General features: G+C 38.3%; 1 protein-coding gene and 1 long non-coding RNA gene across 4 annotated transcripts in view; one reads left to right on the top strand and one right to left on the bottom strand.

Annotated features, from left to right (window-relative positions):
• LOC107138300 overlaps positions 1-1155 on the bottom strand; it is a 42243-nt gene extending 41088 nt beyond the window's left edge. For all 3 annotated transcript variants that reach the window (XR_007343929.1, XR_007343931.1, XR_007343930.1), the window contains exon 1: positions 956-1155. This is a non-coding gene — a long non-coding RNA (uncharacterized LOC107138300). The remainder of the gene's footprint in view (positions 1-955) is intronic.
• A 13-nt stretch (positions 1156-1168) lies between these two features.
• The window catches only part of Atg14 (autophagy related 14), a 40040-nt gene continuing 21970 nt past the window's right edge, over positions 1169-19238 (top strand). Inside the window, exons 1-3 of the mRNA XM_015480914.2 lie at positions 1169-1434; positions 14696-14758; positions 17158-17200. Coding sequence (XP_015336400.1) covers positions 1214-1434; positions 14696-14758; positions 17158-17200 — 327 coding nt within the window. The 5' untranslated portion in view covers positions 1169-1213. The remainder of the gene's footprint in view (positions 1435-14695; positions 14759-17157; positions 17201-19238) is intronic.

Genomic DNA, 19238 nt, shown 5'->3' with positions numbered 1-19238 from the left:
AATCTCACTTTCAGGAACCATTCAGGTTTAGAGTAAGCCATTTTGGAAACAATACAAATTGTTTTCTGCATACTCTTAGACTCCATAGTAACTGTATTTAACAACCCAGATAAGACTGAGGATGGAGGTGCAAAGGGTACAGACTGAAGACCTAACTAGGTTGTAGCATCACCAGCATTTACGGAGATGTCGGGTTAACAGGGATGGGACTAACATTATCTACGTGGCATTGATTATGTCCTTCAAGAGACACTTCAGTCTCTCTAATGCAGAGACTGTATGTGATGGCTTCAGAACATCTTTTCATACCTAGGAGGCAGTTCTGAGTCTCTGCGTGTGGAACTTGGAGAGAATTCCCAACTAGAGAGTTCAGGGCAGTAGTCAGTGGCAATTCTACCGAAATAATCCTTGAGAATCAGTCTAAATGATTTGACCCACAAACCTACTTTTCTTTTTTATCCTGTAGTTTAGAGACAGTCGAACCTTCTCACCCACCACCTTACTTAACCCCCAGAAACTTACTCGAAGCGAAACCCTAACCTACCTAGTTCAAATTCTTTTAGAACATAGGGTCGGGAAGGAAGGTTGGCCATTAGTTATTAGAATTGCTTTCAAAAACAGAACTTTGATCTACACATTCAGTTTGGTTGGTTTCACTGGTTGATACAGGCAAAGTATGAGATTATTAAATGGATCTACTTAATTCTTATGGTACTAGGCAGGTACTGTAATTATATCCATTTACGAGGAGAAAAAAACACAGGTTAAAGAATTTGCTCCAAATCACGCAGCTATTAAGTAGGTGGGTGAGTCAAACTTTTTCCTGGCTCCAAGACCCAACCCCTCACCCAACTTTTTCATGTGGTTTTAGCCAAACTGAAAAGCATCCTTAGAAAATCGAATTCCCTTGTTCTGTTTCCCATTCCTTTCCCCCAGGATCCTTAGGGCAACGTACAGCTATTTTTTTGCATAAATTTGAGGCGGTAACTCGCAACCTTGACCTCGTCCAGCAGTCGATGCTTTGTTTGGCGGATTCGCCGTGGGTAGAACTCGCTGCGGCTCGGAGGGCTGGCAAAGCGGCAGCCGAGGCGGGGTCGGGGTCCTCCAAGACCCACGGCCGCCCCCAGCGCGCTTCCTAGGCCCCTCCTCCGCGCCCAGGATGCACCTGGTTGAAAACAAAATCCCACGTGACCGGCCCTGCGCTCAGGCCATCATGGCGTCTCCCAGTGGGAAGGGAGCCCGGGCGCCCGAGACTCCTGGCTGCGGGCCCCAGACGCTCGCCCGGGACCTGGTGGACTCCGTGGATGATGCTGAGGGGCTGTACGTGGCGGTCGAGCGGTGTCCGCTCTGCAACACCACCCGCCGGCGGCTGACCTGCGCCAAGTGTGTCCAGAGCGGCGATTTCGTCTACTTCGATGGCCGGGACCGGGAGAGGTACGGCGGCCGCCACGGCCCTATTGTTTCTTCTCTGTCTCTCTTGCCCGGCGATCAAACACTGGAGATTAGGGCCCGGGGCCCCTAGTATTGGTCCGGATGCCAGGCATCGGGGGAGGGGTAGTGGCTGTACGCCAGCGCTTGCTTGCCAGTGAACAGAGTCGGGGTTGGGGGTGTCAGGTGAGAGAAGGTCGCTGTTTCTCCATCACCCACCTGAGAGGAGTTTGACCCCACTGTGCTACTGGATACTAGGGAAAGAGGAATAGATGGTGGTTCTCGGGAGAAGCCCTCCCCTGTTGCTGCCATAGAGTGGGAGTCCTATTTCTTTGCTGTAGTCCCATTCATAAAGCTTGGTTTAACCTTTTTCTGTCTTCGGAAGCACAGTCAGTATCATTTGTCTCAAGAGGAGAGATGAAGAGAGAATCAAATAACTGAGAGACACTTGGGCCCTGTTAGTCCGAGTCACAGATAAGCCTTTTTATCAAATGATCTTACTCCAGTGTGTGAACTAGGACTAGCTGGTTGCTCCCTTTCCCTCCTCCCTATCTCTGAAGATTATTTTGGGTGCCTAGGGTTTGAGAGTCGTGTTTTGGCTTTGTTTTAAAATTCACATCCGGAGCTGCAGGCCTTTAGTTAAGAAAATTGCATTTAGCAATGTGTTATGGCTTCAATTTGAAATCTAAATAGAGCCACAAGCCCTGCTAAAGGCCTTGAAAAAGCATGATTAGCAGTAGGGTCTTCCATTCCCATACTTTGTTTCACTAGTTTAGTTCCAATGATGGTAAGATATCTGAACTTTCATGTTCAAAGAATTAGCAGTGTATTCTTTTACAATAACCCAGTAATCCCCAATTTATTACTGAGAAAACCAAGGCACAGTAAGTGCCTTGCCCTACCTCATACCGATAATAAGGGTAAGGATCAGAATTAAAACCCAGACAATGTGGATTCATATACCCATGCATTTAATTACTGGACTCTACAACCTCTAGATTTCGGAATTGTTTACATTCCTAGTATCCTTGTGATCATAGATGGGAGTTCTTTTCTCTTTTAAGGAGATATGTACATTTTTTAAAAAAAATTTGGCACCTGCCACATTGATGCATTAGATGACTTTACCAACCACCCATATCATAAGTGATAGTGTTAAAAATTAAAAACAGTTTTATTATAAGAATACTGGTGTGAGATGGAAATGTCTAATTGATTTAGTTTATCAAGGGTTTAATTCTGGATCTTTTCTCCATCTATACTGTTTCTTAGAAATATTCCCATGATTTATGCCTTCTAGATGCTGAAGTTTATCAGTCATATATCTTCAACTTGGACCTCTCTGAAATCCAGAAAACAGCTGCTTATTCCAACATCTGTGTTTAAGAGCCACAAGCCTTAAACTTAAGTATCCCATCTTAATATGGCAAACTGAACTCTTGATTTTAAATTTATAAATCCATTCCTCATACCTCATACCAACTCAGTAAATGGCAATGTCATTTTTCCTTTATGTAGGCCAAAAAAGAAAATCTTCCAGTCCTCTTTGACTCCAGTGTTAAGCAGCTATATTTAATTTCATCAACAAATCCTATCTACTCTTCAAAACCTGTACTGAATCTTATCCTCTCACCATCACCTGGTATGATCCACTAGAGGATTACTGCCTCTTGTGTCTCTGCTTCCACCCTTGCCTGCCCTGTTATTGCAATTTCCTTCTTGTAGTCAGAGTAATGCTACTCCTTCATTCTTTTGTTCAAATTGTCAGCACTTTTCCATTTTTGCCCCAAGTAAAAGCCAAATCCTCAACCAAAGTTCTGTATCATCTGTTCCTCCTCTGATCTAATCTCATTATATTCTTTACCTACTTTCTTTTACCACCTTGGCCTCTTTGTCAGTCCAAGAACACTCTCTTAGGGCCTTCGCAGTCACATTCAGATTGCCAAAATCTTTTCTTCCAAAATATTCAGGACAGTTTGTTTTGTTTAAATCCTGCTTATACATTAGAAAGACTCTTTAGGATCCTTCAATTAAAATAGTAACCGCTTTACTGCTTAACCTGCTTTATTCCGTATCACTTATCATCATCGGATGGTTCACAGGTTAATTTGTCTAACTGTGCCCCCCACTCCAGTGATGTAAAACTATATGCAGGCAAGACTTTATGTACACTGTTCTATCTTCACATAGCTCAATAAAGGTTTATGAAATGATTGAATGAATCTACCCCTCCTTTGCAAGTAATCTATTCCTGGACTATTCCTGATCCAAAGCTAGAAGCCCGGGAGTTAGGTTAGCCTTCTCCTTTCTTGTATTCCCTACATCTAAGTCATTGGCCTAATGCAATCTGACACTAGAATACATCTTGAATGTGTCCACTTCTGATCCAGGCCACTGTTTTTTCCATTGTTACTACTTAATGATCTTTTACTCAAGACTCCCCCTCCCACTTCTCTCCTCACAGCAGCTTCATTAGAAATGTAAAGCAGATAATGCCACTGTTGCTTAAATCTTTCAATGGCATTCCACTTCATTTAAAATAAAATCCAATCTCCTTGCAAAGGCATATGAAGCCCCATGTGATTTGGCAGCTGCTTGCTTCTCTAACTTTGGCTATAAGGTTGAGTTAAAAATGTGAGCTTTGCATTCATGCTACATCTAATTAAATCCAAATCCCACAACTTACTATGTGATTTGGACCAAGTTTCTTAACCTCTTATGCCTTTTTCATTTTGAAAAAGATTGGGTGTCAAGTGTCTAGTAATGATTTTATAAAAGCATGCATACAAAGGGCCTAGCAGGATGTCTACAAATATTAGGCACTTAAAAAAAAAAAATGCGTGCCGTGCTCCCCCCCCCTTATTCACTGCTCCATAGTCATGACCTTCTCTTAAATCCTTAAGCACATGCTGTCCCTTCTGCTTACATCACTTTTCTTTTTGTCTGTTACCTTAACTTTAATCTCCAAACTTAAATGTCACTTCCTCAGTGAGGGCTTCCCTGACCTTCCTCAATGAGGTAGATTTCCACCTCCATCTCTCACCATTATTTGTCATAATAACATTCAGTTTATTTCTTGTTTGGTGGTAGGCATGATGTGTAATGCTATTTGAGAAAAATATCTGCATCCAGAATGTAGTTCCATGAAAGCATGACTTAGCAGCAGGAGATGGCACATAGACCATGATCAAAGAAAGGGAAAAGGCAAAACTACTTTTAAAACTTTAGGCGGGTGTGGGGGGGTGGACCTCAGTAGAAGATTGTGCTTCCCTAGCATGTGTGAGGCCCTGGGTTTAATCCCCAGCATTGAAAAAACAAAAAAAACCCCCTTACATATAGATTCTTTGCCAAATTTTAGCATTACAGTGAATATTCAGAAAAATAATTTATTATATTGGATTTATTTTCCAGACCAAATAGAAAAAATGGAGAGCAAATTCCCCAACGATTCATAATTTGGAGCTACAAAAGAGAGTTTGAGGTTCAGGGGTAACAGGACTACCACAGAGGTCTGTTCAACCAGCTTCCCTTCTTTCTCCCATCTCTGAACTCCATGTGCCTTTAAAAGAGGGTTTTGTTTTTCTTTGTTTCCGGACGTTGCTCAGTGTCTAGTAGGGTGAAAGAATCTTTTGAGATCCAGGACCACTGTCCTAATAGCCAACTAATTTTTAATGGTTTCTCATTGGGTACCATTATATGCATAAAACATTCTGGCAAGTTACAGAGAAAGATGGGTCTCTGCTCTCAGGATTTACACTGACTGCTAGTTTTAATGGCTTAGCGGTTCAAGGGAAATTAGGTATTGAATAAATCTACGTCACAATAGTTCCTTTAATTCCCAAGAAGGGAGTCTATGTCATATAACCATATGAATGTGGCATATAGGTTTGTTGGAAAAATATCCAAACTTAATCTTTCTTTGTTTTGTGGGATAACCTCATAACTTTTGTATCTTCACCCACATGATCCTTCCTTATTGTCTTTCTTGCCCCCAGTCTTAAAACAACATGTTCTTTTCTGCTTTTTTGTCTACATTTTAACTTAGATTCCCTTAGGAGAGGAATGATAACAAGCAGTATAATCTTTGGGTATAGTAACTTCTGAACAGTTTAAAATTACAGGCCTTTTAACAGGAGTGTAATTTTCTGGATTATACATTTATCTGACTCAAAAGAGCATTCTAAGCATAGATATTATCAGCATAGATAACTTGTAGGTTGAGTAATCTTTCCACCCCAAACCAAGAAATTGGTTATCAGTTCATGATAGGTGGAGGAATGGGGCCAGGAATGAGATCTGAGAAATCTGTCAGCAGGTGTGTTGTTGTTGTTGTTGTTACCAGGGATTGAACCTAAGTGTGCTGGACCACTGAGCCACATCCTTTTGTTTTTTATTTTGAGATAGGTACTAACTGGGTTGCCTAGATCCTTGATAGATTGCTGAGGCTGGCTTCAAATCTGTGATTCTTCTGCCTTGGCCACTGAGCCACTGGGATTACAGACATATGCCACCAAGCTCGGCCTGTCTGCTGGTTTAGAAACCAGCAATTTTTCAAGTATGGATTAAAAAGACACATTTTAGAACTATGTGGGTATTATGATTATACTTTTTCCAGGAAACAGAAATGCAGGCACTAAGCAAACTGATAGATAGGATAAAAGATGGGAAGAAATTTGGATGTTACTGTAAATTTCTGTGCTGATGCTGATGTTTCTGTAGGAGAGGTCTCAGCCAATATCCAGAAAGTATCCTTTAGATATTGCCATTCCCTTTCCTGTATCTTTTTGGTTGTCACTCATGGTGACCTATAAAAATCTATTGTCTTAAGAATTCAATTCTGTGTGCTGCTTCAGCAGAAAAACCCTGCAGGGTGGCTAGGCTCCTCATCTTTAGAAAGAGGTTATTAACTCACTGTTGTCTGATTATGTATTTTAGGAAAGTTGTCATCACATCCCATGCAGCATATCACTAGTGTTTCCCCCACAAAATGTGAATTTGCTAAGAAAATAACAGGGTCTTTTTTTTTTTTTTAGGAGGGATATCATTTTTTCTTTTGGTACTAGGGATTAAACCCAGGGATGCTTAACCACTGAGCCACATCTCCAGCCCTTTTTTATGTTTTATTTAGAAATGGGGTCTCATTGAATTGCTTAGGGCCTTGTTAAATTGCTGAGCCTGGCTTTGAACTCATGATCCTCCTGCCTCAGCCTCCCAAGCTGCTGGGATTACAGGAAAAATACAGTTTTTGTTTTTAATCAGTATCACTGGATATCTTTTAGAATTTATAAAAGGTTTCACATTTACTGGCTCATTTGTGCCTTACTACACCCTCATGAGTTATGAACCCATTTAAAAGATAGAAATCCAAGGCTCAGCATTTTGGGGGCTGATTTACTCATGTTCTGTGCTAATTCTTAAATTCTAAATCTGAACTGTATTTTAAAATTGAGTTTAACAATATCATGTTGTTACACAGATTGAGCTGTATCTCAGAGGGTTACATAAGCTCAAGTAAGCCAAGGCCTGGGGCTGAATCCAGAAAGCCAGTGCCCTGAGCCTGTGAACCCTACCAGGGTGGGAAGATTCCTGGGGCAGGGTTCGCTCACCTCCAGGTAGCTCCATCTGTTATTTTGCCAGGTTCTAATTATCCCCAGACCCAACGTTCAGAAGATTCTCTCCAGTGCTCATCATATCTACACTGTGTTTTCAAAACCTGTCATAACCAAAAAGAGTTTTCATAATCTAAAGTCTTCTTCAAACACCAAAGCCATATAGCACTTACGGAAAATAAAACATAAAGTATGATTATAAAAATAATCCTGGGATTTGCAATTTGCTGTTGGTAGGGAAAATACTGAATTGATGTCTTGATGAAATCGACACTTGCTGAAAGCCTGGTGCTTACCCGAGTGTGGCAGAGCAGCCAGTGACATATCTCAGAGGTCTGGGTTTTCTTTTAAAAATTGCCAAAAAGGAGCAAGATGCTTTAGAGATCTGGGTTGTAAGAAAGGTATTAATGTGAGATTTTATTGAGTGTTTCCAAATTTAGCCCTTTAAAATATGTTTCAGATAAATTTGTTTTTCCTGAATTCTTCCAGAGTTGACCTTCCTCAAATAAACATTGTAACCCTGAATCTCAGAAGGCCACTTTGGTGGGTCCTCCACTTGGGAAACAGTAACTTTGTGACAACTTGCTTTCCTTTAAAATTTCAGAAACTTTTTTTTATGGGGGGGGTGTCTATTTTTCTTCAAAATATGGTTGAATTTGGTTAGTTTGAATTTTTATATTGATGAAACATGTAAAATGCACGTGTTTTAGAAAACACAATTTTATAAATATGGGATTTTAAAATATCCAAACATCTTAGATACAAAGTCTCTCAATCCTACCATGTAGCAGTACCTCTATTTTAGATGAGGAGTAGTCTCAATATTTTCTTGCATATCTATGCTGAAATGAGATATATATATATACATACTATTTTGCAAGGGTAGTTTTTATTTTGCATCTATTATACATAAACATCTTTTACATCTGTCTTTTCTCATCTATTTTACTCTTTTACAACTGTAAAATTCCTCTTTTAAAAATCTAGAGTTACAATCATTCAGCCACTCCATGAAAAATAAGTTATACAGAATGTTCCTTTTTATTTTTCTGTTTACTATTTTGTAAACAAAAATGAATTTTTCTATTTTCATTTCTAAAGGATGCTTTAGAGTAAGATGAATAGTGGCATTTAAAGCACATTCTTTTTACATGTGCAGACACCGCAGGTAATAGGACCCTCTTATCCCTAGTTTCACAATTCTTTAGTCTCTTCACATGGTCTGATTCTGTAGTTCAGTTTAATACTAGTAAGATGTAAAATCACTCATTGCAGTGAACAAATGGGAGACTAGCATATGTTATGTGCCAAGTGTCTGAACCTGATACTTTCACATTTCTTTTATTTAATTCCTATAGCCAAGTAAAACATAAGCGTAATTCCCATCTTACAAGTGAGGAAACTGGAAAATGGTTTATTTCTATTTTATTAACCTCTTTTCCTACCACTGGAGTATGTTTTAATATTTTTGAATGCCTTACGAATTTAAGGATGAAGGAATTTGGGTGTAGCTCAGTGGCAGGGTTTGTGCTTAACATTTGAGAGTCCCCAGCACCAAAAATAAATGAAAATTTGATGACAAGTAATTCTTACCATGTTAGTATTCCATTTCAATAAATATTTAATTCTTCAGCCATCTTTGTTTAAACTTATTTATTTATTTATTCAGTAGCTTTGGCACATAACATGGTAGAGACGGCTCTGCTAACTAATTTTTTCCTTTTTTGGGGAGGAGGGGCATTCTACCACTGAGCTACATCCCCAATTGTTTTTTTTTTTTTTTTTTTTTTTTTTAAAGAGAGAGGGTCTCTTACTAGTTGCTGAGGCTGGCCTCAAACTTGTGATTTTCTTGCCTCTGCTGCCAAAGTTGGATTATAGGTGTGCACTACTGCACCCAGCTCTTACTGTCTGATTTTTATTCTTTTTCAACCTGTGTATTTTTATGCTTAGTCTTGAGCAAGAATGGTCAGTCAGAAATATGATTTAAGACAAAAGAGTATGATCTATTGGAAATAAACTGGGGGGAGGGCTGGGGCTGTAGCTCAGTGGCAAAGCACTTGCCTAGCATATGTGAGGCACTGGGTTCGATCCTCAGCACTGCATAAAAATTAACAAATAAAATAAAGGCATTCTGTCCATCTACAACTACAAAAAAAATTTTGTAAGAAATTTAAACAGAAAGAAACTGGGGGAAATTGCAAGACCTGTTGTTCAGATTCTTCTCTGTGTCTTTATGTCTTCAGAGATAAGGTTGTTCCTTTCCTCCTGGTGTGGGGAGAGCATCTCTTAAATGAGTCTTAATACCTTGATTTCAGAAGTTCAGTCTATGGTTGGTCAACTCTACTTCTGGGCTGGAGGTGAGACATAACATCATGGCAGAAGGAAGTGGTAGAGGAAAACTGCTCAGGAGGTCACATCCAGGAAGCAGAGAAAGTGTCATTTAACACTCTACAGCAACCTGTGCCAAAATCCGGGTCTGGGAAATTCTCTCCCACTGAGCTGAAAGTTAATTCTCATCACTTGCCCCCCTCCACCTCCATATTTAAGAAACCAGAAAGGGTATGATCTGTCTCAAGAACTTTAGATGCAGTGGGGGAATTATATATATATTTTTTATAGTGGGGTTGATCCTCAGAAGGAGAGCATGAGTACTTTTTAATTGATTGATGCCTTTTTCTTTTTTTTTAACCTTTTTATAAAGATATATATGATTAATATAAAAAACTTGTACATAAGCACATACAGAAAGAAATAGATATTATTCAGATTTTCATAGCTGTTAATATTTTTTATACTTCCTTTCAGTATTGTGGGTATTCATATATATTTAGAATCATATCACATGTATATATTTCTGCTTCTTGAAACAAAGCATGTCATAAAAACATACTCACATCTTTTCCCATAAAATATTTTAGTCTCCTTCATAGCCATCATAATTGTCATAGTGAACATTAAAATTGTTTCCAATATTTTGCTATTATGACTGACTGACACCTTCAAACAAATCTCTTTTTATCTCTGATCTGTTTCCTTGATTCCTTCAAATGCATTATAGTTCCAAAGATTTTGTGTATTTTTTTCAGGCCTTCATTTGCCATTCCCCCCCCCACACACACACCAATACTGCAGATTGAACCCAGAGGCACTGTACTACTGAGCTGCATCCCTAGATCTTTTTATTTTTTATCTTGAGACAAAGTCTAATTTAGTTACCTAGGCTGACCTTAAACTTGGGATCCTACCTCAGCCTCCTGAGTCCCTGGATTATAGGCATGCACCTCCAGGCCTACCTCAGAAGAATTTCTTTTAATGCATTTTTGTCCATTTGACATATAATTATACATATTTATGGAGTGTGACATTTCAGTACATGTATATAATGTGTCATTTTTGTCTTTCTTAAAATACATTAGTAGTGTCTCTCAGACTGAAGTATTACCATAACCTTAGGCATAGGGTACACATGTGGCTCTAAGATGAGTGAAAGGACTGAGCAGGCAGGTAGAGGGATTATAATTATCTTATGAAAGGTGTTTTGCTTGGCATGTAACATAGTAGGTGCTCAATAAGTTGCAGGTGTTATGGTGCTAATTATCCCTAGTACAGAATTAATAATATGGAATGCTAATAGAGTGCATGCCTAGTGCTGTTGTTCTGGTAGTATAGGATAGATTGATGTGAGTTGTCTGAACTGTGGATAGATCCACTCAGCCACCATGATTATAGCTAGGGAGCAGAGTGGAATCAGGGTCCCATCATTGCCTCATTAGCAGCATATTGTATCCCTGTTACCTGCTTGGTGTATTGAAATGTTTTGGTGTTCAAGACAGTAATTTTTTGCAAAGCCCAATTCCCTCTGCCTGTAATGCCTTCCTTCCCTTAACAGGGCCAACCATAACTCATCCTCACAGTTCAGCTTGGAAAGTTATCACTCCCAGAAAGCTCCTTCTTGAGACCTGAGCTGGGTTGTGTGCTCTCTCATACCACTGGGCTCTGTGACCAAACCCTCTCCTAATTTTCATCAGTCCCTACTGCAGGGGGACTGTGAAAGTCAATTTTGAGTAGGTTTTGCATGGGTGGTGCTGAGATCAATCTTAGGGCCTCGTACTTGGTACTTGGTAAGCAAGTGCTCTATCTTTGAACTACACCCCAGCCTAAGGGAGTAATTTTTTTTTAATGAGGAAAAAATAAATCATGAAAATATGGGAGAATTTAGGAAACAACAAAGTCAATTTAGGGAGTAATTTTTTAGGGAGCAAAAACCTTAAATCTTACAAGTATGGAGGAATTTAGTACATGATATGGAAGGCTTTTTTTTGTTGTTGTTGTTACTGGGGATTGAACTCAGGGGTACTTTACCACTGAACTACATCTCCAGACCTTTTTTTAAAATTTATTTTTTAGTTGTAGTTGGACACAGTAACTTTATTTTATTTTATGTGGTGCTAAGGATCAAACCCAGGGCCTCGCACATACTGGGTGAACACTCTACCTCTGAGCCACAACCTCAGCCTCCCAGACCTTTTAATTGTTTATTTTGAGACAGGATCTTGCTAAGTTGCTGAGGCTGGCCTCAAACTTGCACAATTCCTTCCTTAGCCTCCCAGTTTGCTGGGATTGCAAGTGTGCACCACCATACCCATCGGGAAGGTATTTTTTAATTGGAAGAGAAACTACAGGAAATAGTGTTGTAAATGCCTTGTATGGAACAGGTTCACTGGCAGATTTCTTTCAGAAGACATCACAAAAATTAGAATTATTAAACAAACAAAAGGGTAAGGGTTAATGTAACTTTAGTGATATCTAGTCAATGAAAACAAACCCAACTTGCAAAACAGTATGTAAAACATAAATCCACCTCTCTCTACCCACCTTTTAAGATAAAATATGTTTGAATGTAGTGACTGTCTTCTTAGTTCTTTCTTGTAAACCATATTGAAAACACACAGGATGGTGGGATGAGTCCATTTCCGTGAGTGGTGGGTTGGAGAATGCGAAGAATGGATGAGTGTAACAAGTGAGCAATTGACATGGCATGTGGATCCAGCTACGTTCATGATAGCATCTGCTGGCTAGCTTTGTTAGTGCCACCTCTTTTTAATTTCCTTCATGAGGGTTAACATGACTCACAAAGTATTTGATCCAGTAGAAATCGTTATCTGTTGTTATTCCTACTGCTATCAGTATGTTTGTTTTTAAAGGGGGTGTGTTTCTAACAAAGCCCATGAGAATGAGCCAGCTCAGGGTGAAGCCGGACATAGTTGTCTTTCATCCCACATGGTTTTAGTGCACAGTGGCATTTTTCCAACAGACCCCAAAGAACTTTTATAGACCCAGAGAGCAAGATTTTGTCTTTTGTGTGTGTCTCTTGCTTGGTTGGACAGTCTTGAGTTTGTAATTTCCTTCAGAGTATCAGAACATAAATCACCATGTTGTCTTAGTGAGATAGTAAAATATCACATTAGTTTGCCATTTTTGATACAAGGAAGTGGAAGCATGTAACAAATGATACATTTGAGAATGCACAGTGAACAGAAGAATATATAATTAGATTTCTTAATATTCTGGAGTATGCTTTGTTAGGCACATAGAAAATACCTGATAAGTCAATTGATAGTCTGTGGGCTTGTTTACATTTTGTTTTCTGAATGACCTCATACTGTTTCATGCAGCTGTCACCTTATGGACTTTGCAGTGCTATCCAGTAGAACTTTATGTGGTGAAGGAACTGTTCTGTGTCCATACTGTCCCAATTAGTCAGGGTGCCTATTGCAGTGTGGTAGTGCAGCTGAGGAACTAAAGATTTAATTTAAATTGTCACATTATAAATTTATAATCTTGTTCCATATAATATTACTTGATTTGCTTTTTTGATTAATATGTCATACATTTTCAGTGACTATTAAACAGTAGGGTCACAATTATATCATTTTATCCTTTACATTTAGAAGTTGATGTCTTTGGTATGTTTCAAAGTAAGGGTTATAGAAATAATATTTTAGAGAGATTTCTTTGTCCAGATTATTTTTAGGGATGTGATGGTTCTGCTAAATTGTTTTCATTCATGCTAGGAATTCAGGAGATGGCCAAAAGCCTATTCTTGGACTCAATACCATATTACTGTGGCATGTGTCATTACCCAGTCCCCTTGAAAATAGTGACCCACTGTTTGCTCAATTCATAATCAGTTGCATGCTTTTAGTCATACTTTCTATCCCCCAAGTCTTAATTAAGTAGCAGAACACATTTTAGGTGCTTAGTAGTCATGTGTGGCTGGTGGCCACCATACTGACCAGCACAGATGTGAAAAATCTGAATGATTTTTTTTTTACACTGTCAAGTAGCCCACAGTTTAGACATTGTACCTGATAGCTGTGAAACACTCATTGTTTCCAGTGCAAATGGAACTTTCACAGAGGCAGACCATATGCAAGGCCATTAGACACACTAATCAAACATTAAAGTCTCAGAGTATACTGTGCCTACATCTGAGTTACATTTGAAGACAGTAACAATAAATTACCTAAAAAACCTATATATCTGGAAGCTAAGCAGTACACTTCTAAATAACTTATGGGGCAAAGAAGGAATCTTCTGGAAAATTGGAAGTTTTAAACTAAATGATAATGAAAATATACCACATCAAAAATTTTAGGCTGTAGCTAAACAAGCAGAGGGAAGTTTTTTTAAACTATATTAAAATGGAAGAAAGCATTAACAACAACATGGATGGAACTGGAGATCATTGTGTTAAGTGAAATAAGCTAGGCACAAAAAGAAAAGTGCCACATGATCTTATGTGTATAATCTAAAAAGGTTAGTTTCATAGAAATTGAGTAGAATGGTGATTACAAGAGTCAGAGAAAGTAGTGGGGAGGGAGGTATCGAGGGAGGGTGGTCAGTGGATACTAAATAGGAGTAAGAAGTTCTGATGTGCTATTGCACTATAGGGGGACTATAGATAATTATATAATTAAAATTATTTTTGTAATGGAAGCATCAAGCCAGGCATGGAGGCACACACTTGTAATACCAGCAATTTAGGAGACTGAGGCAGGGGTATCAAAGTTCAAGGTCAGCTGGGCATGGTAGCAAACACCTGTAATCCCAGCAATTTAGGAGGATGAGACAGGAGGATCATGAGTTCAAAGCCAGCCTCAACAACTTAGCGAGGCCCTATCTCTAAATATGAAAAAGGACTGGGGATATGGCTCAGTAGTTAAGTGCCCCTAGCTTCAATTACCATTACCAAAAAAAAAAAAAAAAGTTCAAGGACAGCCTGGGCAGCTTAGCAAAACTCTGTCTCAAAGTAGAAAATTTAAAAAGGGCTGGGGATTACCTCAGAGGTAAGTGCTGGGTTCAATCCCCAGTACTGTTTAAAAAAAAAAAAAATGACAGTCTCAATTTTCTTGAATTCAAATTTATTTTAATATTCTCATGTGAATCCTTTGAAAAATAATTTAACCTGTTGGGAGAAAGAATTTGTAAACATTTTATAAACCCAGCAAGCAGCTGTGTGCATCCCATTGAGGATCTCTGTTACGTTAAGAACTGTGTCATTTTCACAGAAATGATCAACTCTCTGGGACCTGTATAATGTTAATGAACTGAGAAAAAATGAACATTAAATAAAACATTGAATTTTTTTCTTACAGGTTTATTGACAAGAAGGAAAGGTTAAGTCAACTTAAGAGCAAGCAAGAAGAATTTCAAAAAGAGTGAGTTTTTTAATTTGATTTTTTATTTGTGGAGGTTATCTGTCACCACTTGGTTTAATTCATTGCTAAGGTATGCAGATATAATGTTTGTTAACTTACTGAGTTTAGTGCATAGTCTTTTAAAGTTTGGGAAAGGAGTATATCTGAGAATGGTAAAGCAGGGAATATCAGGCTTCTAGAAAACATCAGCCCCAGACCTGGTGCCTGGCATACAGTAGGTTTCCCAGGTGTTTGGCAAATGTTTGGATGGATGAATCAAACCCCAGGCCTTTCTTATTGACGTGTGGCATGTGGGCTCACAATAGTAGGCTTGCTTAGACTTAAATTGGTACTGGTGGCTCCCATAAGATCTTGGTGCTTTCATTGACCTCTCCTCTTCTGTTCAGTGTTGGGCCAACTGTGGTCTGCAGATCATCTTTGTCAGAATTCAGTCATTTGAGATAACAGTTTTTAAAAATGCAGATTCTTAGAATCATATCCTGAGCCATTCTGATTTTGTAGGTCTGGGGCAAGGCCTGAGAATCTGAGATGTTAGTGAGTATTCTAATGAATCTCTCACCTCCTAGGTTTAAGAATTGTCCTGTAGAATTTTTCTTTCTTTTTTTTTTCTTTTTCTTTGTTGTTCTTGTTGAACTAGGGATTGGACCCAGGGTCACTCTATCAATGAACTACATTCTCAGTCCTTTTTATTTTGAGAAAGGGTCTAAGTTGCCCAGGTTGGCCTTGAACTTGTGATCTTCCTTGACTCAGTTTCCCAAGTAGCTGGGATCGCAGGCATGTACCACTGTATCCAGCCTAGTTTAGATTTTTTGAAATAATCTCTTTCCTCTCTCTCCGTCTTTAATCTCAGATAGTAGAGTTGAAATTTATTCTGATGTTACTAGGTTGACGATTAGCTACTTCTAGTACTTTGGGGAAGTAGCTATTATCTAAACATGGTTCCACATGCCCCATATTTTTCAAGACAACCTCAATTTCAGGTATTTTATTCCACTTTTCAATAGAATTTTTGTTTTTGTTTTTGTTTTTTTGGGGGGCAATACTAGGGATTGAGCCCAGGGACACTCCATCACTGAGCTATATCCCTGGTCCTTTCTAAATATTTTCTTTTGAGACAGGATCTCATTAAATTGACTATGCTGGCCCTGAACTTTTGATCCTCCTGCCTCGGCCTCTTGAGTTGCTGGGATTACAGATGTGCACCATCACATTCCCAGCTTCTTTGAAGAGATCTTAAAACATTAAATTTTCTCCTGTGAAGTCTCACATTTACTTCACTACTATGGGCTGAATTATTTTCTTACCCATTTTGGATGTTGAAAGCCTATGCTCAGTATCTCAGAATGTGACTGCCCCTTATAGGGGTTTTCTCCAAAGGCTTCCTAAAGTAGGCCAACATGGAGGTCTAATTCTGCAGATAAAAATAATTGACATTTTTGCCAGTGAATTCCAAAGTGGGGTCTGATCCTCTAAAGAGAGTTTGCTGTGATTTGAATAAACACATTGGTGAACAAATAAAATATTCTTCATTAGAGAAACCTGCTTGAATTTATTTAACTCAACACATTTTCTTTATTACTGGATCACAGGAACTATATTTTTTTTTTCCATAGAATACTTTATTCCATAGGACAAAATTTTAGAGTTGCTGGTTCGTGCCATTTGGGAAGTAATCATATTTTAGATTATGAATTCTCTTACAGCTGTCATCATTATTTTTTGTGGCAGCAGGGGAGTAGTGAACTTAGTGGTACTCGGTCTCTGAGCCACATCCCCAGCCCTATTTTGTATTTTATTTAGAGACAGGGTCTTACTGAGTTGCTTAGTGCCTCTCTTTTGCTGAGGCTGGCTTTGTACTCTTGATCCTCTTCCCTACATCTCTCCAGCTGCTAGGATTACAGGCATGTGCCACCGTGCACAGCATCATTAATTATGACTGGGAATTATTGATTATGACTGAAGACAACAGGAACTTCATGGAACTTTATTGTGGATGTCTATAGTAAGGCTCTTGGCAGTGTTAGAAGTACAAAAAGAAAAGAGCAAAGGAGAACTATGGAGAACAAGGAATTTGGGAAACACTTGAAATGCCAAGTCCCACTTTAGTATTTCTAGCCATTTCTAAGTCCTTATGTATTTTTGTGGTACTAGGGCTTAAATCCAGGGGCAATTTACCATGGAGCTACATCCCCAGTACGTTTTATTTTTTTGTTTTGAGACAGGGTCTTGCTAAGTTCTGAGGCTGACCTTGAAGTTGTGATGCTCCCACATCTGCCTCCTGAGTCACTGAATTATAGTCATGTGCCACTGCACCCAGCTTATTCTAAAAAGTTGATTTTACACTTCCAAGTTTCACAAAATTCTATTAAGAATTTGTTTTCTGTTTTTTCTTCCTTCAGGGTATTAAAAGCAATGGAAGGAAAATGGATAACAGATCAATTGGTAAGTTCTAAGAAGAATTTATATTAATATTCTATTAATATTCTTTATACCTGAGGCTACATATTTTTAAGTTGGTGAAGCTTCAAAATAATTTTGAATTTAAATTATTTTTTTATTACTTTTGGAAATCTTTTTTTTTTTTTTTTTTTTTTTAAACAGGCAAAGTACAGATTTATTAAAAAGTGGAGTGAGAAACAGAGGCTCAAGCCTGGCAGTCCTGTTCTTAAATATGTTTATGTAGCCCTCTCCGACGTTTCACCTACATTCCCAAAACAGAATATGGGCATATCATTGTGGAGCCATCAAAGAGTAATTGAAGTTTGGTGTAGATATAGAAACACAAAACAATGGCCTATTCTTTTTGCAAAAATCATTCATAGTAAACACACTCCAGGTGGATCAATGATTAAATGAAATATGTAAACCCATAAAAATATTAAAGCATGCAAGAGTATTTTTGTAACCTTTGGGAGTGTGGGATCTTTATAAGCCATAGGGTAAAGTAATTGGACAGATTATATATACAAGTTAGAAGGTTCTGTGTTAAAAACACTAAACAAAATTAACAGACTGAGAAAAACAACATAGGAAATAAGGAGTTTGATAAAAGTGACAACTCTTAACACTTCCATCCCATGTTGGTGGGAGTATCCATGAGCACATTTGATTTGGGGACAGTTTTGTGGCGGTTTTTAAAGAGCACATATCACATATCCAGCCATTTTCCTCCTAAGGAAATGCACCTAAAGGCATAGATTTATGGATAAAGAAGCAGGCTATCCGCATCCCTGGTGGTAAAGTTAGTGTGTGAATACTCTAAATGTTCATCCATCAGTAGGAGATAAAAAGCTATCACAGTATGAAGGTTTTGGAAAAAAAAAAAAGTGGTCTTTGTATTTCTGTATTGAAAGGTCACTTTCACTGAACCCCATAAATATATACAATTACCATGTCAATTAAATTTTTAAGATTTTTTTTTAAAAGTGATTGATTTACATGTGTCAGTATAGAAGTATGTCCAAGACATTTTTTTTACAGGATCTTTTTTTTCCACCTTTATTTTATTTATTTATTTTTCTGTGGTGCTGAGATGCGAACCCAGTGTCTTACATGTACTAGGCAAGCACTCTACCACTGAGCCACAACCCCAGCCCCCAAGACACATTTTTTTTTTAAAGAGAGAGAGAGAGAGAGAGAATTTTTTTAATATTTATTTTTTAGTTTTCGGCGGACACAACATCTTTGTTTGTATGTGGTGCTGAGGATCGAACCCGGGTCACACACATGCCAGGCGAGCGCGCTACCGCTTGAGCCAAGCCACATCCCCAGCCCAAGACACATTTTTTTAATGAAAATGGAAGGTGAAGCTAAAGTATGATTCCATTTGTTGTGTGTATTTTATTTTGTTGTTGTTGCGAGTGTATTTTAGATGTAAATATTCTCTAAAAATCAAAAATACTCATCAAACTTAAATTTTGGAGATGGCCTCTTGGGGTTGGGAGCTGAGCTTAGTGGAGGAGTGCGTGCTTAGCATTTGAGAGGCCCTAGGTCCTAGCACAGCATACACATACATGAACACAGAGATTCCACTACGGAAGAGGAAACAGGCTAACAGTCACATTTCTTTTTTCCCTTCTGCAATGTTTGATTCTCCCACACCACACACAATAATCATAATTTTTTATGATGCATACTTTTTTACACATGCATAGTTTTTTTACAAAGAATATTTATAATAAAGGTGAATATTGCTTATGCTGTGAATGAAATGAGTAAACAAAATCTGTGGGAAATTTTTCTAAATTCTCTATTTTTCCTGTCAAAAACTTCAATATTGCCATTTTTTACATTTTTAAAAAATATTTGCATTCTAGTTGCACATGATGGGATTTGTTGTACATGTTTGTACATGCACACAATATAACAATATAATTTGACCAGTAATAAAACTCCATTGTGTATATAAAACCACATTTTCTTTATTCATCCATTGATGGACACCTAGGCTGGTTCTGTAGTTTGGCTATTGTGAATTGTA

The sequence above is a fragment of the Marmota marmota genome, unplaced genomic scaffold, assembly GCF_001458135.2.
Source record: "Marmota marmota marmota unplaced genomic scaffold, marMar, whole genome shotgun sequence".
Classification (NCBI taxonomy): domain Eukaryota; kingdom Metazoa; phylum Chordata; class Mammalia; order Rodentia; family Sciuridae; genus Marmota; species Marmota marmota.
Note: the sequence above shows the minus strand (reverse complement) of the source record. Positions and strands in the feature narration are given on the sequence as shown.